This window comes from Plectropomus leopardus, chromosome 4, assembly GCF_026936395.1.
Source record: "Plectropomus leopardus strain MGB_pleo_1.0 chromosome 4, ASM2693639v1, whole genome shotgun sequence".
Taxonomy (NCBI): domain Eukaryota; kingdom Metazoa; phylum Chordata; class Actinopteri; order Perciformes; family Serranidae; genus Plectropomus; species Plectropomus leopardus.
The window spans coordinates 37,210,505-37,236,772 of NC_142179.1; the positions used below are offsets into that span (position 1 = coordinate 37,210,505).

General features: G+C 37.3%; 3 protein-coding genes across 5 annotated transcripts in view; 2 read left to right on the top strand and 1 right to left on the bottom strand.

Annotated features, from left to right (window-relative positions):
• Window positions 1–6,457, bottom strand: part of LOC121944912 (multiple epidermal growth factor-like domains protein 9) — a 51,193-nt gene extending 44,736 nt beyond the window's left edge. The window contains exon 1 of the mRNA XM_042488864.2: window positions 5,787–6,457. Coding sequence (XP_042344798.2) covers window positions 5,787–6,339 — 553 coding nt within the window. The 5' untranslated portion in view covers window positions 6,340–6,457. The remainder of the gene's footprint in view (window positions 1–5,786) is intronic.
• Window positions 6,458–9,892: 3,435 nt separating this feature from the next.
• On the top strand, window positions 9,893–16,151 carry LOC121944782 (serine/threonine-protein phosphatase 6 catalytic subunit). Its single transcript, XM_088077226.1, has 7 exons — window positions 9,893–10,051; window positions 11,394–11,489; window positions 11,690–11,755; window positions 11,834–11,975; window positions 12,096–12,175; window positions 13,376–13,585; window positions 15,196–16,151. The coding sequence occupies exons 1-7, from the start codon at window positions 9,977–9,979 to the stop codon at window positions 15,442–15,444; spliced, it is 918 nt and encodes a 305-aa protein (XP_087933352.1). The 5' UTR covers window positions 9,893–9,976; the 3' UTR covers window positions 15,445–16,151.
• Window positions 16,152–18,830: 2,679 nt separating this feature from the next.
• The window catches only part of golga1 (golgin A1), a 31,803-nt gene continuing 24,365 nt past the window's right edge, over window positions 18,831–26,268 (top strand). For all 3 annotated transcript variants that reach the window (XM_042488305.2, XM_042488306.2, XM_088077227.1), the window contains exons 1-3: window positions 18,831–18,994; window positions 20,584–20,884; window positions 24,505–24,595. In XM_042488305.2, the coding sequence (XP_042344239.2) occupies window positions 20,756–20,884; window positions 24,505–24,595 (220 nt within the window). In that variant the 5' untranslated portion in view covers window positions 18,831–18,994; window positions 20,584–20,755. The remainder of the gene's footprint in view (window positions 18,995–20,583; window positions 20,885–24,504; window positions 24,596–26,268) is intronic.

The window sequence follows — 26,268 nt, forward strand, 5'->3', positions numbered from 1 at the left end:
TGAAAAAGTAAACTTAATTGGGAATTTAATCATTATAAAATATTCCATACTATCTTTTCCCACATTATGTTCTGTTAAAAATGTACTTCTCAGATCATGCATGTCAGACAAATTATGCACAGATATAATTTACGCACACCTATATATATCTGTGATGGGCCGAAATCGGCCAATAAAATTGGCAGAATGATATATTGGTCACGCTCTAATTATTATCATTTTTAAGAACTTTTCAGCAGGTCATTGTTTTTGTGGGTTTTTTTTTTTTACTTTTTTCCTGTTGTTTTTTTGTAAATTTTTAGGTAATTTTCTTGTACTTTTTACTGATTTTCATTAATTTCTTATTTAATTTCTAATTGCCTTCTTCCAATGCTTTTGAAAGAAATCAAGCTAATTTGCGCAGGTTTCCAAGGGTTAAGAAACCAGAGGATATAATGACAGACATGTGGATGACCCCACAGAGCACTGAGTGCCAATCTATTATTCATCTGCTCTCAGGTTAGGTGTGGCGAGAGACGACTGAATGCCTGAATATATGTCTGCGTTCTGTGCTCAGCAGTCAGACAAAGACGACGAGAGCTGTGAGAGCAAAATAATCTTTTTCATACACACACACAAACACACACACACACACACACACACTGCTAACAATAGCAGTTCGATAAAGAGGAAAGGACAGCTGAATTTTAATGTATTCCTGTCCTGGCGTCCCACTCAGATTATGCTCCTCTTCCACTGGTGCTCTGGACTTTTACGTAACTAACAAAGGCCTATGGTTATGCAAGCCTGTGGAGTCGACTGTCAGGCCCTTTGCTACAGTGGCGCCCGCTGAAGAACTGTCGGCCCCGATAACGCCTGAGAATGTGTGAGATCCAGTGAATGCATATCACCTCCCACACTGCAGCCAGGCTTCCTCTAGGTGTGGGATAGAGGCCCTGCGGGGTAATCTGTGAAGCCACACAACAGGTTTGATGTCTATCGGAGTGGACCTGTGTGGAGTGGAGGGAGAAGAGGGGAAACTGAGTTCAACCTCTCTCCTGTCTGTCTGCCTGCTGCAAAGTGTGTGTGACAGCGCGGCAGGTATTCAGACACAGGCAGCGGCAGGCTGCTCAGAACAAGTCATGTCTCAAAACTCCTCTCTTGGCCAATTCACTGCTCGCCTGTCTGTGCTGCTACGGAGACAACGACAGCAGTGGGAGGCGCCCATGCACCGAAACAATTGCTGTGCTTTCGATTTAGGTTTGGGCTTTAAAGCATGTTATCCGTTTTCAGAAAGGACACAGAGATATTTTAAAGAAACTATGTGAAAACACACCTTATATCTGTCTGTGGGGCCCCTGCCCTGCCAGAGAATGTATGTTGGTGGCTGGGCGAGGCGTTAACCCCGGTGACGCCTTTGTTGACGTGATATTATCATGTGAGTGGCCTTAAAACGAGAACAATGAAAGGTGCTGAGCTTCCTGGGGATGCTTTTAAATGAGGTATAAAGTGGTTTAAGGTGAAGCTTTTATGTATATTCTCACACGTGGGCACAGATTTCATTTTGACCTGAATGTCATAAATAACACTGACTGAATTACAGGGGGAGCTAACTAAACACGCCGCCATTTTAGCTCCACTCATCCGCAATACTGACCCGCCATACATACACTGATATATGTATGTAGACTACTAATAGGGCTGCAACTAACAATTATTTTTACTATCCATTAATCTGCCCCTATTTTCTTTAAAATAATGGAAAAGTGACAACACAACGCCCCATAGGCCAACGTGTTTGTGATGCGTGTCGGCTGAAAACCCAAACATATTCACTTTACTGTCACCTAAGACAAAGAAATGCAGCAACTGAGTCGTCACAACTGAGAGGGAGGAAACATCAATGTTTGACATTTTTGCAAGAAAAAAAAGCCCTTAACAATTTCACAGAACAACAATGAAAAATTGCCATATACTGTTAATAAGGATACCAGCACCAAATAAAAATCCATTCACAAGCATCACACCTGACGTTAAAAATATTCCGTTAACTCTTTAAAACCTCAGCGACTTGGCTTGATTTCTCACAAAAACAAAGAGAGAAGCCAATGAGTAACTTTACAAGAAATTACCCTAAAATGAGCAAGAAATCAGTAAAAGGCACAAGAAAATTACCTGAAACTAGCTTGAAAAAAAAAGATCAAATAATAAAGATCAGTAATAATAGTAACACATTTTTTGTAACCTAATTTCATATCTTTATAAATTTCTAATAATTATATTTTTCACCATGTTTTTTACCTAGATATGTGACAATTTTCTCTCTTTTAAAAACTAAATTTCAGGTCATTTTCTTTTCATCTTTAACATTTTTTTTTAGCTTTTTGCTGGATATTTCTTGCCAAGGTGCTAATTGCATTCTTATAAAAATGTTTTTAAAATAAATCAAACCAATATGCTCAAAATAATAACCAATAACCAATAATTTGGCTGAAGGCAGCACAAGAAAACTGATGTCGGTGAAGGTTTCAGAGGGTTAAACCTGTGTATCTATTGAAGCAGCTACATAATGTATATTATAAGCTACAGGAATATGCCACAGAAATCAATCAGAGCCCAAGTCCTAATCCTTTCTCTTCAACATCACAACCATTTGTGAGTGTAGCTACCAAAAACTCCTCCGCCCCTTCTTATCACTGAGATTAATGCTGACTGTAAGGAGGTGGTGCAGCATGTGGAGAACAAAGGGTCAATGTAAAAAACATGAATGGACTGGACCTTTGATGTGAGGGACCAATATCAAACACAATATGAAACAAAAACAACCTAAATGTTATGATGTGGTTTGAGGGAATCATGAGGTAACATATTGTATTGCAATATTTTACGCAGCAGTATTGTACCCATATCTAGATGCCTAGAAAATATCTAGAAAATAAGTATTTATTTTCATTTATATGAATTATTAATATTGAAAATACAAATTGAACGTTTGGTAGCCTACTAGAATGATAAAATAAATTGTTATTCAGTCAACTGTATATTTTGCTATTAAAACAAAAATGATTGATATAAGATAAACAGACTGAAAATGTTATCTCATTGATAAAAACAGATGTTGACAAAGTTTTTCCTTAATTTGCAGTTGAAAAAAAGGTAACAAATCACAATATATATGGCATTGTACATTATTGCAATACAATAGAATACAATATCGCAATATATTAAAATCGCAATAATATTGTATCATAACCTCAGTATTGTGATAATATCATATCGGGGAGCCTTATTTGATTCTCACCCCGAGGATGAACCCTGGTTCTGCTTCTTTCTCTTCATCATTGGAACCAGCCATTTATGACTGTGGCTACCAAAAACTCCTCCTCCTCTTCTTATCACTGAGATTAATGCTGACTGTAAGGAGGTGGTGCAGTGCGTGGAGAACAAAGGGTCAATGTAAAAAACATGACTGGACTGGACCTTTGATGTGAGGGGCCAATATCAAACAGAATATGAAATAAAAACAGTCTAGATTTTATATTCTGGCTCCAGGACATCATGATCAACAACCAAATCATGCATTTTTAAGGGAAGAAAAAATAATGGGGTTTTGAGGAGAGGGGGAAAAATCAATACAGTATTGCAATATTTTTGCAGGGCAATGTCGTATTGATACATAGATGAGCTAGATTAAATTATCAATATCTCAAATCAATTTAAACCTTTGGTACCCTATTAGAATAGTATAATCAGAACTGTCTCAGTCCACTAGAAACAATCTGTTGCATTAAACATGATTGAAGTGAGAACTTTATTTTTTCATTCTGATCTTATAAGATAAAAATTTTACCTTGGAACAAAATTTACAGGTTAGAAAAGTAAATGAATCTCAATATTCGCAAATAATCCTATCACAATATTCAACATATGACAAAAACATTTAACCCTTTGAAACCTGGACTTCTTTACTTTTTTTTTGAAATTTTTGGACACTAAGCAAATTGGTTTCATTTCTTTCGATAACACGGGGGTAAAAGCAATGAGCAACTTGGCAAGAAATGTTTTGCAAAGTATCATTAAATTTAGAAAATTACTTTAAAAAAAACTAGGGAAGAATATGTCCAGACAACTATGTTTTGTAATATCATAATTATAGGTTTAAAATCATTTTTACAGAATCATTATTTTTTAAATTGTGCCTGTTTGTTTTTACATATTTTCCTTGGTTGTTTGTTTGATTTTCTTTTTTTTCCCTTTTTTGTAGATTTTGCGGTTTTGTTTTTTGTGGTGTTTTTGTTTTGCTTTGTTCTCTCATTTTTAGGTAATTTCCTTGCTCTTTTTTACTAAATTTTAGTATTTTGTGGGATATTTCCTACCAAGGTGCTTATTGCTCACATTCTAAAGGTTTAAATGCTTTCGCATACATCTGAATGCAGCACAAGAAGACTGGTGTTGATGTAGGATGCAAAGGGTTAAACATCTGTATCTATTGAACAAGCTACATAATGAACATTGTAAGCTGGGATATCCCACAGGAATCAATCTTTACTTAAGAAAAGCCAGGGAAAAATGAACTATGTTTTTTTAATCATAATTATACATTTGAAATTATTGTTACAGAATCATTTTTTAAAAATGTAAACATATTTTTCAGGTCAATTCCATGTTTGTTTTTCTTTTTTTTTCTTGCTAATTTCTAAGTCATTTCTTCTAAAGTTGCTTATTGTCTTCTTGCCATGTTTCTAAAATAAATCAAGCCAACATGCCTTGGTTACTGGGGGTTCAGATCACAATTATATTGTATGGTGATGACAGTAGCATGACTAAAATCTATGGTTGGGCCCTCTGGTGATTCCCAGCCCTAGGATAAATAGGTCAGTTAAGGAAGAATAAATAAGCTACGTGTCCTCACAGCGGGGGGCATCCTTTTCTGTGCTCCAGATATTTGAGTCGAACCATTGAAGAACCATTTTGACAGCATATCTGAGCCTGAGCTGCTGTGCTGGCTGGAGAACAACACATCCACATGGATGCAGGGATGTGTGAGGTGTGAGAGAGGAGGGGCTCCGCTGTCATTGCTCATTCATGGCTTGGCCTGCCTGGCCATTTTGGTTGGACGGCCTTGTTCTGTGCGTACGCCGTGCAAACAACAATGGAAAGGCTGCTATTTGAGCAGCTTTTTGTAATTTCCTGTCAGAATCAAACATGTGTGCTTTGACACAAAGGGAGGGTGGCTCTGTGCGACTTCTGTACGCACCGAGAGACACTGATGGAACAACAGGATCAACCTTGCACCCCCCCCCGTACCCCCCCTTTCCCTGCCCACTGTAATATGTGGCACCCAAGAATAATAAAAAGCCTTGGGATTATAATATAGGATAAACAGAAAATACGCAAAACATATATTGTGCGTTAATTGTGTTTATTTTTAGATTATAATTTGGTGATTAATTTAGGGGTTGCGATCTGAGGGGTCTGCCCATTGTTGCAATCTGCTTTTTTAGGTGGTTCTCTGCGTCAAACCCCCCGTGCGACCACCCTGTTACTCCTCAACCCAAATGAGATATGGATGTCTTCTTGCCCACTGATTCTGAATGTGCTATATATATATATATATATATATATATATATATATATATATATATATATATATATATATATACATATATATATATATATATATATACATATATACATACATATATATATGTATGTAAAACATGCAGCAGGCTACACCATTATACCTATCGTCTTTGTGAAGCGTTTTAGGCTTTATGATAAATATCGGAGGGTATATTGTTACTCACCTTGACTGTTCTCTATTGAGGTAACAGATGTGCCGATATTATCCGCTGCCCAGGCGTCGTTGGCTGTGCGCTGGGACACCATGGACACCATGGTCTGCAGCATTTTCTCCGGAGTAAAAAGTGATGTTTGTGCATCGGTGGATCTTTTGCCAGTGATCCGGGCTGTTATTTTTTGTTCCTTAGTGGCTGAAAAGACTCCAGTATTTGGGGTGGAGGTGGTGGTGGTGGTCGGGTCCGTAGTCGGGAGCTGGAAGGTGGTTGCAGTTTTAGAAACAGAGCTAGCTTTAGTGGTGGTGCTCGGGCCGGCTGAAACAATGGCAGGCGCCGGCGTGAGTCCGCTCCGAGGCCCGGGAGCTACCCTGCTCTCGGGTAGAGTTGGAGGCATGTCGGTGTGGAAGGTGTCCCAGGTGTCGGAGGCTGAGCCGGGCTTCCTGGACATAGGCGACGCATCTCTGGGGCTGATGCGAGGTGCAGCTTCAGAAAATTCGATATGTACATACAAAATAAATAGCAGGACCGGAGATATGTACATCATTAAGGACGTGTGCCTCATATTCACTTTCAGCTCTCCATGTAAGCCCCAGTAGCGGTCTCTCTCAGACCTTTCCCTGAATGGACGCGTACTCCACCATTGATGTCCCCGGCGGTGTACGCTGCTGTTTGTTGCCCTATGAACCACAGGCAACACTTCACCTGCGCTGCAACCGAACCTGAGCAAGCACTGAGTGACGTACTTATTAGCCAATAGGAGCCCTGGATGAACACCCTTCAACGCTCGATGATTGGCCGGTAACACCCTATGAAACACAAGGCCTATATATTGTAAATTATCAAAAGTCCTCTCTCCTCTGGAAATTATCAAAACATAACCGGTTCCATTCATAAACCGAACAGCTGGAGGGAAGCGTGTTTTGTAAAGATAGTATGAAATATAATGTGATGGTGTGTGATGCAGCCACAGTCCATGTATCCTCCTGTATATGTCATGGAAATGCTCCATGGCAGCCTGTTTTTGGATTTTTTTTTTATTAATAAAATGTCACTTTTCTGTTTATTTTAGCTGAGCCATAGATTTTTGGGTTTCTCACAAGATCCCGGAATCAGTCGTTATCTTGATATTTGGCTCTTCTTAACCCTTTAAAACCTGGAAATACATCAGTGTTTTGTGTTGCATGCAGACGCATTTCACACGCATAGAAACATTTGAAGGCTGTGCAGATTGGTTTCTTTAATTTTTTTTGAAAACGTGCCGAAAAGAAAATGAGAAAAGTCCCACAAATTGCAATAAATTAGAACAAGAAAATGACCTGGACATTTGTTTAAAACACAGAGAGAGAATATTAGAAGATAATAAAAAGAGAAAAACATATAAATTTATACTAATGTTATTATTATTGTTGTTGTTAGTACTGTTTTATCTATGTTTTTATCCATTAAATAAATATTAACTTAGTTTTTGCTTAATGACAGGTCATTTTCATGTAAACTCTATCTTCTTCCCATGTTTTTGAGAGACATCAAGCCTATTTCAAAGTTTTAAATGAGGCAGAACCCTCAGTTTTATTCTATATGAGATATATTGCACATATTTAGCGTTTTCATATTGTAATTATAACTTAAAGCTACAGGTTGTCCTCTGATTTGGTTGGTAGGCTATTCACAGAGTTTTTCCTTTTTCTTTTTTTTCAATTTTAATAATGAGGATTTAAATGTGTTCTTTTTTATTTTAAGACATAAAAAATTAACACTTAAATTGTGTGTATGAAGGCAACAGCAAAGAGCATGCTTCACATTCATAGATGTTCACATTGCATAACTGCACTTCTATTTTAAATGCTTAGCCTATTTTGAATGTCGTCACTAGAGGGAATATTCTTTGTGTCTGCCTTGAGGTTTTAGGTGTATTTTGCTCAACAAAATTATAACAATGTCTGGGATTAACTCTATGGCTATTTGTTGACTAACAAAGTAAGGGCAGTGACCTTTAAAACGATACACAGATATTACCCAGCTACTCATTATCTTGTTAGGTTTTAGGCACTATGCTCATACTAAAAGCGAAGGAAGAACTTGAGTGGATTTGTTATTGATAATATTAGCTGTGATTTCACTTTGTGACCAGAGAATGTCGTTTGCTTTTTGATAAATGTAGTTGCAGTAATATCAAAGAACATTATGATGATTACTGTCTCATCTTGAGTCTTTATCGCCCTCCAGTGATCACAATGTGTAACGACACTCCTGTCATTAATGCCTTTGAAAACTGAGCTCATTGGTTTGATTTCTTAAAAAAAGAAGAAAAAAAGTAAACGACCTAAAATTAAAATTAGTAGAAAAAAATAAATTAAAAACATCAACATCAACAAAAAAAGGAAATAACTCGTTTTGAGATGGAAAAAGTGCTCAATAAAATAAAATAAAACAATTATTTAAATATATTATCATAATAATAATAATGAATATGATTTAATTCAAAATTTCCCCTAGATTAATTATGAATATAATTTTCTAAATCTACTTATTTCTACCCATTTGCAGGGCATTACTTATAGGTTGCTTATTGCCTTTTCCCCCTATTTTTTGAAAGAAATCAAACAAATTTGCTTAGGGTTGTAAGGTTAGTTGTTATTATTATCATTGCTGTTGGTGTTGTTGTTGTTGTCATTATTATAAAGTAATTGAAAACGACCCAAAATGAAAATAAGTAGAAAAAAACCCATCTGCATTAAAAAAAAAAATAGGAAAGAAAAGGGGGGGGGGACCTGTTTTGAAATGGAAACAGTACTAAAATAATAATAATAATAATCATAATGAGAATTTAATTTAATAATTATGATAATAAATACAGTTTAACTGACATTTCTTCTTGGCTTTAATATGTATATAATTTTCTAAATCTACTGATTTCTTGCAGTTTTGCAGAACATTACTCACCAGGTTGCTCACTGCCTTTTTTTTCTCTATTGTTGATGGGAATCAAGCCAGTTTGCTTTGCAAAGATCAAATATTTAAAGACATCTGAATGCAGTACAAGAAAAGTGACGCTGATGTAGCTCATGGTTGGTCTGATGAGGTTTGCTGGTTGGCATTTAGTTCGAGTCATTGCACACTGCCCACAGGCTGATCAATGTTGCTTGTTGTGTCAAATTTGTATTACCAGCATTTCCAATAGTGCACTATTTAGTTAGTTATTATGAATATCACAAGGAACCCTCAAAATTATAGATTCAGCACTGATAACTCACTGACTTCAGTTCACAAGCAACAAGTTACACAGAATATCACTATATTACAAGAAATTTCTGGATAATATCTGTGTATGATTTTAAAAAGCAACCCTTGATTTTGTTGGGCATTAGTAATATTTAGTGGATTTTATCATTTCAATTTATGACAGCCAGACTATTAAAAACCAAGCTGCCGCTTCTAAATCAAAACCACTAATGTGATTAAGACACAATGCATGTCTTCTTTCTTCCTCAATGATAAATAATTTTGCTGCAGAAAATGAATTAGATACATTCCTTATATGAAGTGCACCCTCTGTAAAATATGATTGAATCATTAGAACACTTTTTTTTCAGTGTGTACATGCGACTATCTTGTGGACTGATTTTCAGTCGCATCTCCAAAGACATTTTGGCAGGAACATTTCACTCACAGAACCTGATTCATTAATGATTTATAAAATCACAATTTGTCCCAGAATGAATAATTATTTTCCTAAGTATTTTAGCCTAATTTTACATTCATTAAATAAAATGTTAAAATAACTGCCCTCATAAACCACTTAAAAAATTAGATCTAGATACGTATCTCAAAACAATATCAAACTTATAAACATGTCATTAAAAAAAACTAAACAAACCTATGAATTTATGCAAATGTTACAACTTTATTATATAACTTAATGGGTAAACCACTGTGTGTATCCATAATTGTTTACTTATTTTATTTTGTATTACATTATTTTATTTTTGTTTGGTTTGTAACTACGTTTGTCATTATTTTCATTTAGAAATGTTTGTACTGACCACTGAATGTTCTGATTTTAAAACTGTTGTAAAATGTAAAACTAACAAACAAAGTGCTACTCGATGTTACAGCCGGTAGGTGGCAGTAGCGGCTAAAGAACAGGTCTGGAACAGCTCAATTGTTGCAGGAAGTTGTGCTGACTTTTAGCTAGCACCATGGCGCCTCTAGACTTGGATAAATATGCAGAGATTGCAAAACAATGTAAATACCTGCCAGAAAATGACCTCAAGGTAAATATGACATTGTAGAAATGATTTTGATTAAGTCAAATAAGAAGGTTATCATGTTAGCGGTAGCTCGCTGTTGTTTCATGTTGTAACAGCGTCATTAACTGTTAGCTAACATTAGCTAGCTAGCAGTGTTAGCCTGCTAACTTCATCTTGGCCAGGAAGTTAAAAGCGCTGAAAGAAATCAGCTCAGCTTAACTAGCTAAATACACGTCCAGCTCTTCTATCAAATGTTATCGAAGCAGGAATGACAGTCCTTGCTTTAGAATGACATTATCTGCTGACGGTAAAATGTCCAGATGTCCACAGTGACAGGGCTAATAATGCTGGCCGTCATGATGGTGGTATGACAGCTGATTGTTTATTCCCAGTCTGGACTGAAAATCTAGCTGCTGCTTCTAACACGAACCCAGACAGACACAGAAGGCGTTTTCTTACTAATTGAAAGACTGAGACATAACGTTACAGGTTTACCGCACTAATGGTATCACTAGCATTAATTAATGGAGTGGTATTTAGATTAATTCTTATTCTCACATTGCATTGTTTGCGAAGAAAGTTTCGGCAATGATGTTGACATTATTATTATTATCATTATTATTATTATTATTTTAATAATAAAAATGACATTAATTACTTAATTCTTACAGCATTTTCAAAAACAGAGTTTCTAAAGTGTTTTGAAAAACCAAAAGCAGAAATGGGATACTTACTTAGACAAAACGAGGGCAGAGTTAGGATAAAATTAAAACAAGAGGATAAATAATGTAAGATACAGGAGGCACAATGTCATTATAAAATTAATAAAATAGTAAAAAGACCAAAACTAGACTGACACCGTGTGCCACGGAGCTTCAGTGTTACATCAGAGCGAGCTCGGTGATCCTTTCACTGCTTGTCAGTAGTTGTGACACTTCATAGTTTAAGATTAAAAAAAAAAAAAAACTTCAGACAGTTACTCAAGACAATAATCTATGTTATTGTTCTAAATTTTTCTGTGAATTTTACTTTTGGGGGGCTCATGTGTTCACTTCCAGATGCTGCTCAACTCAGTCAATAATCCCATTAATTACTGCTGGGTAAAATGATCATACCTGTCACTGTGTTTGTGACAGATGCAGCAGCAGAATGAAAAACACTGAAATGGCATTCTGCCTCTGGAAGAAAAAAAAGAACATCTGAATGGATAAATTGAAAACTATCAAAGTAACGAAATACACAAATAGCCGAATATTTGGGTCCAGCCCTGCATGAAAGCAGTCACATTTAAATGCTGTAAAAACAAGTGCTGAATGATGACTGAACCGTTATTGCTTCTGTCTGTTTTATGTTTTCATCTGTACAGAGGTTATGCGATTATGTGTGTGACCTTCTGCTGGAGGAGTCCAACGTTCAGCCTGTTTCCACTCCTGTAACAGTATGTGGTGACATACATGGACAGGTAATAACCAAGCAATAAAAACAAAAAGAGCAAGTTCACCACAGCAAACACTTCATTTATCTTAATAAAACTGAGCATGGTCTGCGGTTTACACACTGTAGCGTGTGAGATCTCTATTTTCATCTGTTTTTTTAAATATTTGTTTAATGTACATATAATATTTAATGCCTACCCCAATTCTGTGTCTCTCTGTCCCTCAGTTTTATGATCTGTGTGAACTCTTTCGAACTGGGGGCCAGGTTCCAGACACAAACTACATATTTATGGTTTGTACATCAGTTTGATTTGAAAGACAACTTAATGGATGTTTTGGCTGGGTGTAATTAATAAACCTCTGTCTGCAGGGTGACTTTGTTGACCGAGGATATTACAGCCTGGAGACGTTCACCTACCTGCTGGTGCTGAAAGCCAAATGGCCTGACCGCATCACGCTTCTACGTGGAAACCACGAGAGCAGACAAATCACCCAAGTCTACGGCTTTTATGGTGAGATCTGATTTATGACAGATGATGATCAGTTTTTGGCTGGAATGTCACCAATCTCACATCCTGTACAATTATCACACCTTTCTGCAGGAAATGAGTGAGCACTTTTTTGTCTTATAGATGAGTGCCAGACCAAGTATGGGAATGCAAATGCCTGGCGTTATTGCACTAAAGTGTTCGACATGTTGACAGTTGCAGCTGTAAGTATTGAAGTGTTACTTTGCTTTGTAGGGCTGGGTGATATGGAGAAAAATTAAACATTACAATGTTTTAACCAAATACCTCATGTCAATATTGTGACAATATTATATGGCTGACTTGGTGCTTTCACAAAATATTTACACAATGAGACATTTGATGAATAATCATCAGTAATGTGGATATAATAACTAGTAAAGCCTGTAAAACCAGGAAAAGACGATACCTACTGTATGATATTACAATATCTTAAGTTCTCAGACAGTATGTGGTCTCATATCATGATATCAATATAATATCAATACATTTCCTAGCTTTGGTGTTTTGTTTATTTGTAGTAATGTCATAAGAAAACTTGATATGATCTGATAAATGACATTTTGTCATGCTTTGAAAGGCTGAAGTGAGACTCATGTTGAGTTATCTCTGAGTAGAGATAACAGTAGAGCAGCTGAATGACATATGAGCTGCAGCTTTAGGTTATTTGATGTTTGACAGAGATTAAATTATTTTTCTTACTCTGCTTGTGTACATAAATCAGCCATGTGTCGCTAAAGAAGGACAGGATTCACTTTTATTAACCCTTACGAACCACTTTAATATTACACACACTAATATCACTCTGTGCACAAAATGTGTTTTTCAAAATCAAGCCTTAAAAAATATTAGGGATTAATTTGTTTTTTCTACTTTAGAATGTTTTCTACTTTATTGACTTAGTTTTTTAGCCAACATCAATTCTAATCATAAATAACAAATATTCATTAGTTTTCAGAACTTTTACCCTTTAAATGGCAGGTTTTTGTCATGATGCCACTATTTTTTAGATGGATGGTTTTCAATACATGACAGGCAAAGTAGATTAGACAGAAACATTGATTGCGATAGTGCACCCCGTGGAAATAACATGTATTTTCTCCATATGCCAAGTATGGTAAAAAAAAATGACATCATCAAAAGGAAATAGTAAAAATTACAAATTCCAAGGCACAAACCCAGAATGACACCCAGAAAGCACTTTTATGCTTTGATGGCTGTGGGATCAAAAGTTGAAGTTTGGATGAGTTTCAGTAGTGCATTTTTTGCACTTAACAGTATGAACTTAACAATTTTGTTTACAGCGTATTTTAGACTTATTATAGGAGCTGAGCTAGAAATTCCAAGTTCAAACAGTAATCCACAATCTTGTCAAACTTTGCCAGCTGATGGACGAACAGATCCTGTGTGTCCACGGAGGCCTCTCCCCAGACATTAAAACTCTGGATCAAATCCGAACCATCGAGCGGAACCAGGAGATCCCCCACAAAGGAGCGTTTTGTGATCTGGTGTGGTCAGACCCTGAAGACGTGGACACTTGGGCCATCAGCCCCAGAGGAGCTGGATGGCTCTTTGGTGCAAAGGTCACAAATGAGGTACGTTGCTTTTACTTTCATTGAGTTACATGAGCACACTAGTGTACACAAAATTTAATTTCCTACACAATCATCAAGATTATTTACAAAAGGAACAAGGATGGAATGGTTAAAGCCCAAAGGCTCAAGTTGAAATTTCACCTGGCTAAATTGGCTAAATCAGACAGCTACAAAAAGCAGTGTTACACATAACAACAGCTATGTGGCAATGTAACAATAATCGCTGTATTGTATTGTTTATGTCTTGCTGCAGCAGGTCCTCTTTAATAAAGCCCAGTAAGACACTCAGATTGGCACTAGAGGCCCGGTAAAATGACATGTTGAGATAAATCTAGATGCTTTCAGTCCACAAAGATGAACAGAAACTCAGTAATGTCTATAATACATACATATATAGATACTACTGGTTATCATTACTTATGGTGTTAACAGTACACAACTGCAAAATCAGTGATATTTGTTGTATTTTGTAGTTAGTTTTGAATTTAGCAAATACAATTTAACTTAATATGACAATTTTTAATTATTATGACATGAACACATTTATTTACTGATGTTACCTGATGTACCTCTGGGTATTGAAGTTCTCAAAATGCAGAGTTTTCTCTCACTGCCCTTTGGAGTCACCAAAGAAAATAAAACCTTTACCCACTGCACAAAGAACCCACTGACATCTGCTAACATCTGGCTTTTGTTTTGAATGGGAAAGGTTACTTCCAGGTCATATGACTCTGCAGTAGGTGGGGGTATTTATAGGCTCTAGCTCTGATCAGCAGTGATAGAAATACAACACTTGGGCAAACATGCTAATTTAAGCCCCTTTATCTGTGAGATGCAATGACGAGCCGCCACAAAAATTCTCCTATCTCTGACCAAACAGCATTCAAACAGCGTTCCAATTAGTCTGCACTGAGTTTATTAGAGAGACTGAATAAGAAAGACATTTATAAAAGAACCAACCTAAGATTTTCACTGATCTTCATACTGCTGTCTACTGTTTACTAAGCTGTTGTCCAGCCTGTCCGTTTTTTTTCTCTCTTGTATTTTATTTAAAAGGGACCATATACAGTTTAAAACATAAATGTTATCATTCAATGCACCGTACCAGATTATGGCTTACAGCTAATTCACATGTGCAGTCCCTGCAGGTCATAACAAAGACACACAGCACAGTGACAGGATAAGATAAAGTTGTACAAGAGGACGAGAAAAAAAGATACGCACAAGGGAAAAAATGCATGCAAAAGCACATGATATAAAATGATACAAAGAAGACACAAGACAGACAACACAACACAAAACTAACAAAAAACACGTCACATACAAAACACACAATAACATTAAAGTGACACACCAGTAAAAAGACAGACAGGTCTGTTCCTCTGCTGCAGTCATTTACACGGCTGCAGTCTACTGGCAATGGGGAAAGAGTCTATCACCTATTTTTAGCTGTTTTTCCTGTGTTTGAAAAACCTGTGTACACACTGATTTTGGTGAAAAAGGGGTATAAAAGGAGATGTGTGTTCACATTGGCTGCATTTTTAGTCTTAACGTATATTTAACATCTTTCACCCTGTCTTCTTTTTCTATATCTTCCCAAAACCCTGCAGTTTGTTCACATCAACAACCTGAAGCTGATCTGCAGGGCACATCAACTCGTCCACGAGGGCTACAAGTTCATGTTCGACGAGAAGCTGGTCACAGTGTGGTCGGCTCCCAACTACTGCTATCGCTGCGGAAACATCGCTTCCATCATGGTCTTCAAAGACGCCAACACAAGAGAGCCAAAGCTCTTCAGAGCAGTGCCTGACTCTGAGAGGGTCATCCCACCTCGAACAACAACACCGTATTTCCTGTAAGCACGTTCAAACCAAAACCACACGGCCATGTGTTCAGTGCACAGATGGTGACTGTGACAGTGGCATCAGCACTTGTGAACCCATATAAATTTTGTATTGTACATTTAGAGTATTTACAGTGCTTTTGGTGCCAACTGTAAGATGTTATTCCCACTGTGGCATTTAATGCCTCTGTTCTGCAGCTTAGATCATACTGAGATATTACGGCAGTAGTAAAGTTGCTCAACAGTGTTGCTGTGCTGTTGAAATGTTTTAGAGGAAGGATTAAAACCACACAGAAGACAGCTGACCCTTGTAAAGTGTTCATATTTATAAATCTCAGTTTTACTTTACTATAGAAACTCTGCTGAGCAAATTGCAGGTGCAGTGTTATATACAATGATTAATTTTATTTTGTTATGTAATGTATTAATGCTGGGTGTAACATAAAGCATTGCACAAAGGCAAAAAATAAACCTGACAAATTTCAATGGAGGTATACACTTAGTGTTATCATGTGATCTCATAAATAAACATGTAACCCTGAGAGTTGATGTGTAAAAAAGATAAAAGTGTATCCACTTGTTAGAGATCTCTGTAAAGTTACGCCTGTGGTACCGCAAAAGCTTCTCTGTGATTTCCAGATTTGGAATCGGCTCTTGTAATTATTCTTTCACTGTGTGTCACCATACTGTTTTTAAATAAAGAAATCCAAAAATTGTAAAGAATTTATCATTGATTACTGGGTGACAGTGCAAAAACAACACCATGAATTATAATAAAAATAACTCATATTACTGGGTGAAAAATAACTATCTTCAAACATAAGCTCATTCATGGCGTAAAAACAATTTTGTTTTTTTCTATAGTATCCCCTGCTGGAGACTATAGTGGTACCTTGATTTGAGCAACCAAGAATGCCTTTAGCAGGAGGCAGAGGTGTATGCAGCTGTTCTAAGGGCTGTTAGGGGAATGTTAAGGGTTCATATTGCCCTAAGAAAGCATCCAAATGACACTTTGCCGAAGAGGTATTTAACAGAAGGTTGTTTAGGTCCTACTTTTTCTGTGACATAGGGCAACACTGAAAATGCATAAGCTTCTCTTCACCATAAATAACCCATATTTCACAGTTTTTGACTATCACAAATGGTTTGATTTCTGAGATTTTCAAAGAGTAGGGTTCTGGGGTTCTGAGGGTATTTAAAATAATTACAAATCCAACCATTTAAAGTTAAATATCCCTCCCCTAAGCCAAATCCAAACCCTAATTCCCTCCCCAGTGCTTAAAAAAAGTGAAGTGCCTCAGCTGATTTGCATTACCCCCTCCGCTATCATAAACAAGATTCCAAGATTCAAGATTATTTTATTGTTATTTCTCTGAGTATGTGCATACACAGAATGAAGCAGAATACTGTCTCTCATTAGCTCCTTTCAGTGCATTTAAAAAAGCACAGAAATTAATATTATAAAAACCACTATCAACACAATAAAACAAACACATTTAAGATAAAAACTAAGCAGACACATCAGACGCACGATCGAGCAGCTGAGTCAGTCCCTCAGCGAGAGGTGATTGCACCTGAGGGAGGTGGGTCCACCCTGGGCAGGACTGTTTGTTTTCTCCTGCTTGCCTCAGGTGATCTAAGGTGAGCTTTCTGGGGACCTTTAACAATCCATCTTAGCTTTTAGGTGTAATTTATCATCAGCGTATACAGCACTGTTCACCTAAGACTTTGCCGAAATCCTACATGGAAGCATTTGTTTTAGCTCAAGCCTGAGCAGTTTGTTCCCACAGCTGTTCAAACAACACAAATGTTGGTGAGTGGTGACAGACATAGGCATCACATTATAGAGAAACCTCCACAGGCATATGGGATGTAACTAAGTACATTTACTCAACTACTATACTTAAGTACAATTTAAGGTATGTGTACTTAAGTATTTCCATTCTGTACTGTTTTATACTTTTACTTCACTACATTTTGAAATCAAATGATGCACTTTTTCTGCTACTATACATTTATGTGATAACTTTGTTATAGACGTAATTATGGATAAATTATCCAGCAGTATAGTAAGTAATTACAATGAGCATCTTACCAGCTGCTACATTAAAGTGTTGAACAATGTGTTCACATTGCTAATCCAATGATAAAATACATATGATTCTGAAATGGACAATGTGGCATAATGAGTAAAATCAATCAAGGTTATATTTTGATGCTTTTGTACGTTTACTTTAGTAAAATTTTGATTTCAGGACTTTTTCTAGAAACAGAGTATTACTATTTTTTACAAAAGTAAAAGATCTGAGTACTTCTTCCACCACTGACCATACCAGTAAAAGTGCAACCTAAGACGAACAGTTATTTAAATTAGCCAATGACTACAAAAAAAAGAGTTAGAAAAAATTGTGCAGAAAAGTAAGAAAAATAGAATCAGCCACACTTCCTGTACATGGAGGATACTCCATATCCAGTTTGGGACAGAAAAGGAGGGAATGTCATCATAATTTACATAAAACTTCAAACAAGAGCCTAGTCCTAATTAAACAACTAGTCTCTTTTGCTAGCCAGGTGTGGTGACACATTTTGACAAATAAAGGCCTGTCTCAATTTGAGTCTTGGTCTGGTTACCATGCAGTTCATTTTTATTCATGTTCTTTGGACGTATAAAACAAGGTTGTTGGCGACCTGCTAGAGTCAGAGTTAGTTCGCTGCTTAGATCACACATACAATATGTGTATATGTGTAAACTTGTCAATATGGACATGCTACACACATCATTAGCTAAGATTCTCCACAATTCAATCATTCAGTGAATTTTACAGGAACCATGAGCACTAAAGAAACCAGTATTATCAGCAAAGTAAACAAGAAGATGAAAAAACAAAACAAAACAAAACAAACAAACAAACAAACAAAAAAACAGATTAGTGAATGTAGAACATGATTTTTTTAATGTAGGGAAAATGTCCAATGAACTGCATTCAGAATTACATATTTAAGACTATTTTACAGAATGATTAGAATTTCTATGCATTTTTCCTGGTTATTTCTTGCTTTGTTTTCTTTTTTGTTTTGTTTTTGTGTTTTACTTTCTCTTTTTTTGGCAAAATCTCAGGTAAAAATAATAACAATCTTGTACTTTTCACAAATGTCTTGCTAACCTCTGAGTCACTTCCTCTTTTTTCGGTAATTACCTACTCCACATCACTACTAATAAACATGTTTTTACTAATAGGATATAGAAATAATAAGCAACTACGAAAAGATGCAGTATGGATCCACCTCCTGTCTGAAGGTGCTATTCCCCGTGGTGCCTGCAGGCGGCGCATGTTGCCAGCTGCACTCCCACTCCTCTCAGTTCTGCTGACCAATCAGGAGACGCGCTGCTGTAACGTACCAGTCATCTGTGTTGGGGTGATTACGTGTAGCTCTCCAACCAGCAGCAGCTAGCTTGTCAGACGAGACAGCAACAGCGAGTATTCTTTGAGGAAATACAGAAAAAAAGACAAACATACAGTCACTGGGGATTGGAAAACGCCACGGACTTTATCGAAGTGAATATGGTAAGATACAGGCGACTTCAGTGAACGAGCGAGCTAACGACAGCTAAAATCGCCCCGGCGGTGGTAACGTTAACTCTCATTGTTATGGCTAAAGAGCTAGCTGGCTAGCTGTCTGTCAAAACACAGTGTGACAGTGGAATAGCACATTTCAGAATGGGATTAACACAGTTTAAACACAACAGACAGAGCTTTAATGTGCAGCAATTTGTAACAGGCTTCATCCACGCATTAGCTAGAAGGTAAAGTTAGGATACACTGTAGCTCAGCCAAGGAAACAAATTTAGTTACAAAATCAAAATCTTCCTCTACTTTCCATTGCAATTCTTTTTGATAAATTAGATATGTACTCCAGAATTAGATTTCCCAAGCCCTGTAAAAAACACGTCTTGGCAGTAACTCAAATATTGACACTAGAGTTTGGGTACAGTTTGTTATATTACGTAAAAACAGCAATCGGAATATTGTCAACTAATTTTAGCAAAAATGAAAAGCAAAATATTGGACAAATGAGGGAAACATTTCGTCTGCCAAGTTCCAGCTGACAAACACTAGTTATTTTTTTACTCAGGGTTAATTTAGCCATCAGTAAGACACCTCAAAGTTATTGTCAGATCAGAGAGACTAACCAGAGTAGCTAAAGGAATAGCACGCTCGCCCGTTTGGAGAAACAGGCTGGACTACTAATGTACTGCTGCGCATTAAGGATATCTTAGCCACCTAAAACACTGAATATTACTTTAAGTGTGTGCTGTATTGAGAGTATTTGCATTGCTTTACCTTTACGCCAGAGAGTGATTTCCAATAGGGAACTGACTCTGTTGAGAAAAACGACATTTCACATCACAGAACACAAGAGTTACAGGTCTACCAAAGTCTTATCGGTTATTCTTATCATGTAATTGTGTGAATTTGACATTTAAAAGAGTTAGTTCGGAATTACCGAAGTCACAATAACACAAACTAACTAAATGATCAGGGAAGCGATGGATCAACAACTCCTGTGTTCAGCAAGCTAAGATGTTTTTGGCAATTGAGTCTGGTGGCTCTGAAGAGAGCACCGATGTGGAACATTATTAAAACATTTATTTAAATGGATCCCCATTAGCTGATGCCTATGACGCCAGCTAATCTTACCAAGGTCCAAAATCTGAGAAGCCGTTAACAAGTTTCCTGTTGGAATGAGCTGTCTGATGGAAAGGTAAAGCAGTGAAATACTCTCAGTATAACATACGTATACTTAAACTGATACTGATTGTTCCAGGTGTGACATTTTTAGGTGGCTAAAATACATTTTGCTGCTGACCCCCATCCACAGCAGTATGTTGCTTAACTTCTGTTTCAGCATTCCTGCCCGTTGTCCAAACTGGGAGTGCACTGACAGACATTAACTGTAGGTACTAGTACACTCACTATGAATAGATAACTCATACAAGCCCCCTTTAAAAAATCTGAACTATCCTTTTAATGATGGATGCCAAAAAGACTTTGATGTTGTTGTTGGGCTCATTACAAAAATGTGACATGTTGCAGACTCCTAGCCTCTGTTTTCACTTTTGGTATTTTGCTAACTGTCTGTTTCCTCTCTCCAGCTGTAGCAGAATGGGATTACCAGCACTAACTTGTTTTGGGTGGTACATCACAAGGACGTAGCTCAGTTTTAGCCCTCAGAACAAGGAGCCATAAACTCCATGCATCGTGTGAAGTCACTTACTCTCCAGAAACTGCACATTGCACTCAAAAAGAGACACATAAAGGACAGACATGTTTGCCAAGTTGAAGAAGAAGATCGCAGAGGAGGCGGCCACGGCACCCCGGAGTGGTGTTCGTATACCGCGCACCATCAGCAAGGAATCCATCACCTCAGTGGGAGCAGACTCCGGGGATGACTTTGTAAGTACTTAATGAAATCATCACCGTCACTTGTCTAATGCTTTGACATTACTACATGTAGTTTTCCAGATGCTTGGTGGTATTCATTATGAAGAGTAAACTAAGTATCATGTGTTAAAATGGTGTAATGACCCTTTACAAGTCTTAAAGATTTTGTTCTTACATTCTAAAATAACTTGTATGACCTTGGGATGGGAGGATATCTGATTTTATCATGTATCATGATAAAAATCAACAACAATAAGTAGATTATGGTGAATTATCAGGATAAGCTTGAATATCATGTCCAGCTGCACCTTAAAAGACTGCTGTGCAACCAAAAATAAAAGAGACTGCCAAAACAGGCTACAAATGCAGCAGTCTCAAAAAATGCAGAATATATTGATAAATCATTGGCATATTTTTCACTTTTTTGTAGTCTTTCACTACAAAAGTTGTACACTTAAAAAATAAATGTTTGCTATCTGTGATGCCATAAAACTATTTGTTTTTCAACATGTATAATGATAAAAAAGTCACCATGAAGTCATAAAGTCAGGCATGTTTAGGTGGCAATTAAAACTGTTGAGCATATTTTGATTATTATTGGGATAGTATCGCAAAATCACAGTTATTTTGGCCAGAATAATCGTGACATTAAATTTTTGTATCATCCTATGCCAAGTATGTCCCGTCTCAGTGTAACCACTGCTCAGCTGAGATTGCTGCTGTCTTCAGTTCCAGAGCATTGCACTTGACAGTAACAACACAGTAAGCAGAGTTTTTTTGCTCTGACTGGATTCCCACAGGCAGAACAGGAGTTTCTATTAACTGCTGAAGCTTTAGCCAGCAGATGCAATGTGCCTCTTCTTCAGCAGCAGTTGAGCCATTGAAGGAATCAGTGAAGCAGCCTCTATAACAAATCCCCTCGTGTTATGACGAAAAAAACAGCTCATTCTTAATTCAAGGAATATTTTCAGTATGTTGAATAAATAGCTGTTAGTTTTTACTGTTTCTAATCTGTTATAAGTCAGTGATCTGCTTTGCATTGAGTTGCTTTGAAGGAAGATAAGCAGAGCATGCTCAGTGTGAAAACAGAGTGCACTGCCTGTTTGTAGGTGCTCTGTGTGTCCCCTGGAAGAAGCAGCACTGTGGTATTTGGGACAGGTGTCTCAATGCCAGAGACACTCTGGCGGCTCCTGTTGATGCTGATGGCTGTGGACCAGGGGCATTAGTAATTTCCTCTGTGGCATGGCCCAGTGTGCAACACCACTGCCAAATGTATAGATGTCATCAGTATCACATCTCTCTCAGTGATGTTCACAGAAGAATAATAGCTTTATGATGAGATAAATATTTTAAACTGCAATTCTAAAAATACAATAAAAAATGATATGCTACTACTACTAATAATAATTATGATAGTAATAATAATGACTTTTATTTATATAGCAGCTTTAAAAACACACTTTACAATAAAACAGTAGATGCAACAATAGAAGTTAGTCAATAATACCAAAGTCTTGACAAGAGTTAAGGTAGAATTAAACAGAGGCAGAAACATGTAAGAGAAAATACACAGAATACTAATAAAAATAATAATAAAAAGCAGAATTAAGACAGAATAAAAACACAAGTTAAAAGGTCAATTAAAAGATAAAATTATGAGACGAAAAGATGAGAATGAAGAAGAAGAGAATGAAAAGATGACCTTACATAACAGCATGCCTATAAACATGGGTTTTCAGAAGTGATTTAAAAGAAGTCACTGATTCTGTAGCCTGATGTCCTCGTTCCAGAGCTGAGGGGCTGTGATGGCAAAACCAAGGTCACCTTTAGATTTAAGCTCAACTTTGGAATGACCAGAAGGGCCCCGCCTGAGGATCTGAGGCTGCGGACTGGCTCATAAGGGGTTAACATTTCTGTCATGTAGCTTGGGCCCAGACCCAAACAAGCTTTCAAAGTGATCAATGAAATCTTAAAATCAATTCAAAACGGACAGGGAGCCAGTGGAGAGAAGCCAGGATTGCAGTTATGTGATGTCATCTTTATCATCATTATCATCATCATTTCTGTTAAAACCAGCTAATAGCAGCTATTTAAAAATCAACAGAAAAGCCTGAAAGTTGTTATTTTGATAAATTATTTTTTCAGCACACATGGTAAAAAATAATAAAGACAGGAAATTTGAGAGGTTGTCTTGAAAGTCATAGAACGGGTCAGGGAACGGGAAAGTATGAGGTTTTATTTTTTCCCACTGATAGCATTCCACTACTTTCAGTCCAGCCGTAATGGAATATAGACTGAAAATCAATCATTATCAAGGATGGACTTTCTTGTTGTCGCGTTTCTCACGTCATTTGTCACTCTGAGTTAGTTGTTGAAGTCCCAGAAAAGCCCAGGTATATACTGTAAGTTCAGTGCTCTGACTGGAGCCCTGGCTGGCTTAAGAAACTAGCCACCAGTCAGGGCAGTTCTACGTCACAGCTTTTGGGTGTGACTGCCATTGTACTGTATTGATTAGTCTTTAGGCCAGCCAGTCTAACGTGACCCCCGTTCATTAATTTCTCGTGTCACAGCAGGATACACTCACAGCTGACTTTATCTGTGTTTTATTCCGGGGTTTTTCTTCCTTTTCCTTGTGGCTGTTGATTTAACCTGTTTCAGTGGGTTCTGCGGTGCACACAGTGATATTTAGAGGTGTTTTTTCAATCTTTCCCTATATCATTTTCAATAGAAATGTTTTTATGATGGCTTTGTAAAGGAAATCCATATCTGTGGCAAAGCTCTTTTCACTAGCGCTAAAAGGGGAGTCCAATTCCTCACAGGAGAAGCCAGACTCCTGAGGCTGTAGTGCTGTCTCAGTTGCACTTGGCTCAATAATTTAGTGAAGTCACACAGTAGCAATACTGCCAGCTAGCATGTGACACTGTGTTTCTGGTACATTAAATAATTAGAAGTGTGTGTGCTGCAGTTTAGCCAACTTGTTTGCATGGCAATGACTGTTCCAAATTTTTTATTATTCCTGTGCTAACTAGCCAAATAGCAATGACATATAATGCAGATGTATTTGTAGTGAAACAGTAATGTAGTTTAATAATGAATTGACTTTTTGTGAAGTCAAACATCAGGTTTCTGACTTGACATCAGAATCAGAAATACTTTATTGATCCCTATGGGGAAATTGTATTTTGTAACAGTTGCACTGATGTCACCCATAGAGAATTTTAGCGGGTAGAAATAAGTACCAGCATAAGTATATACAAATATAAAAAAGAAATAGTAAACAATTAACACTAGTATGTAAATATTCCAAGAATAAAAGTATGTATAATGTGCTGAGCATGTAAAAATAAGAATAACAAGAATAAATACAATATATACAGTATGTGTCTCATGTTAAATATAGCCTACATTCAAGAGTTGGACGAATATTGCACATTTAAATAATTGCACAGATGAATGCTGTGGTTGAATTATTGCACCAAATATTGTAATTAAGACAGTGAATGTGGACTTAATGTCCAGGGAATTCCTAAAATTTCATATTAGCTTGATGATTTATCACTGTGACAGAGACATTCTAGCTGAATATTTGTGTGTGTCTGTGTGTGTGTGTGTCTGTCTGTCTGTCTCGATAGGCATCTGATGGCAGCAGCTCCAGGGACGACCTCCCCGCACAGCTTCTCAGGAGGAATGATCAGATCCGTAAGCTGGAGGCCAAACTATCAGGTAGGACATGTAAGACTGTGGTTAAGCAGCTGGAGAAATTCAGCCTGTAGCTCTCAGGAGAGATCAGTACTCATGTACAGCTTGTACAGCACAGGACTGTAAGTAATAGATCCTATCAAAGCTTTGTGATGCTGACCTAACCTCAGATTACTTGGCCAGCTCTGAATGACTGAGGCTGATGCACAAAAAAAATCATTGCAGTGTTGATTGATATTTCACTATGTATTATTTTCACCTGCAAATGAAGTCATCAGTTATCAGTTTATTACTGTCAGGACATGAGAATACTGACCACCTGACTACATGAAGCACCCCCTGACACAAACATTGCTCACATAACTGACAAAATATTAGAGCTGTAATCAACCGAAGAAACTCTTGGTTGACTGAAATTCTACCTCTGATTAGTAATTGGGGGAAAAATCTGCACATTATCTCTTGATCAACTAAATCACCACATGTCACTGACTGCACTCTACGTGGTGGCATTGTGTATCCACCAAAGCGTTTTTTTCCACAGGGCTTGACATCAACACTTGCCCAGGCCAAGGTAACTGTGGTCAGGCAAGTGGAATGCCTCAAGAGAAAAAATAAATGCGAACTCCAGCCTGATATTATCTGAAAATTAACTGTGTTCTGTCACATGAGCTTTTCCAGCTGAGCTGCGCGTGAGTCCATCTCACCACTAATCATTGAATAGGACTGAATGAGAAAAATTGGACATACTGGACACCGTGGAAGATAACTCTGTGGTTGACAATGTCATATTCAACATAACGTTGGTAGCGTTAGTAGCGTTAGTAATGTTAAATATATCTCTAACACAGCATGAGAGAGAGACCAACAAGAGCTCTGGTGTGATTGTTTCCCTCTCAGAGGCTTTGTAATCCAGCCTTGAACTGCAATGTGTTTTTGGAGACTTCGCATAATAAAACCATAGTGATTAATCGGACACACATTGTCTTCTGTGATTATTTATCCATTTTTTCTATTAAAAATGAGACTTGAAAATTGTTTAACTTCGTATAAAATGCTGCGCTTGTCACTGTCAACAGCCTTCCAATCACAGTGGAGAAGGGGCGGGACATATACCGCAAAGACTGACAGGACAAATACAAGTCCTGCACAGCAAAAGTTGTCATGTTTCAGCTAGGAAAAGACACGCTTTGGTGGACACAGGGTCTCATTAAAGTAACATCAGCGATTGTCCGACCAAATTCTCATTTGTTGGTCAAGAGCATAACAACCAACCAATTGACCAGCCGGCCAGAAGTTTACAGCCCTACAGTAAAATACAACATCAAAAAACAACGCCAACTTGGCGACTTTGTCTGTATTTGGCGACGTTTCAGGCCTTCTTAGCAACTTTACGTATAAAAATGCAACCAACGACAAAATTAGAAACATATTCAGATCATCAACAAAAAGAGAGAAATACAGTATATTTGTTTTTGTGTTACTATGCATGCTACTGAGAGTTATTGCAGTCCACAGCTGCTTCACCATCAGTGTGGGGGCTCCACGCGTCCCTCCTCTCGTGCTGTGCAGTCAGTGTGTGACAGGCACGAGGAGAGGAGACTCCACTGGCTGTGGGAGCTCGGTTGTAGTGAGTTTCTGTAGTTATGGTGAAGCTCTTGTTCTGTGGATTGGAAGTGCGGTAAAGTGTTGCACTG

Excerpts from the sequence above, each read along its gene's own strand:
- LOC121944782 (XM_088077226.1), top strand. The coding sequence starts at position 9,977 with ATGGCGCCTCTAGACTTGGATAAATATGCAGAGATTGCAAAACAATGT. Across the intron at positions 10,052-11,393 it reads TGCCAGAAAATGACCTCAAG|AGGTTATGCGATTATGTGTG; the intron begins GTAAATATGACA and ends TCATCTGTACAG. Across the intron at positions 11,490-11,689 it reads GTGGTGACATACATGGACAG|TTTTATGATCTGTGTGAACT; the intron begins GTAATAACCAAG and ends TCTGTCCCTCAG.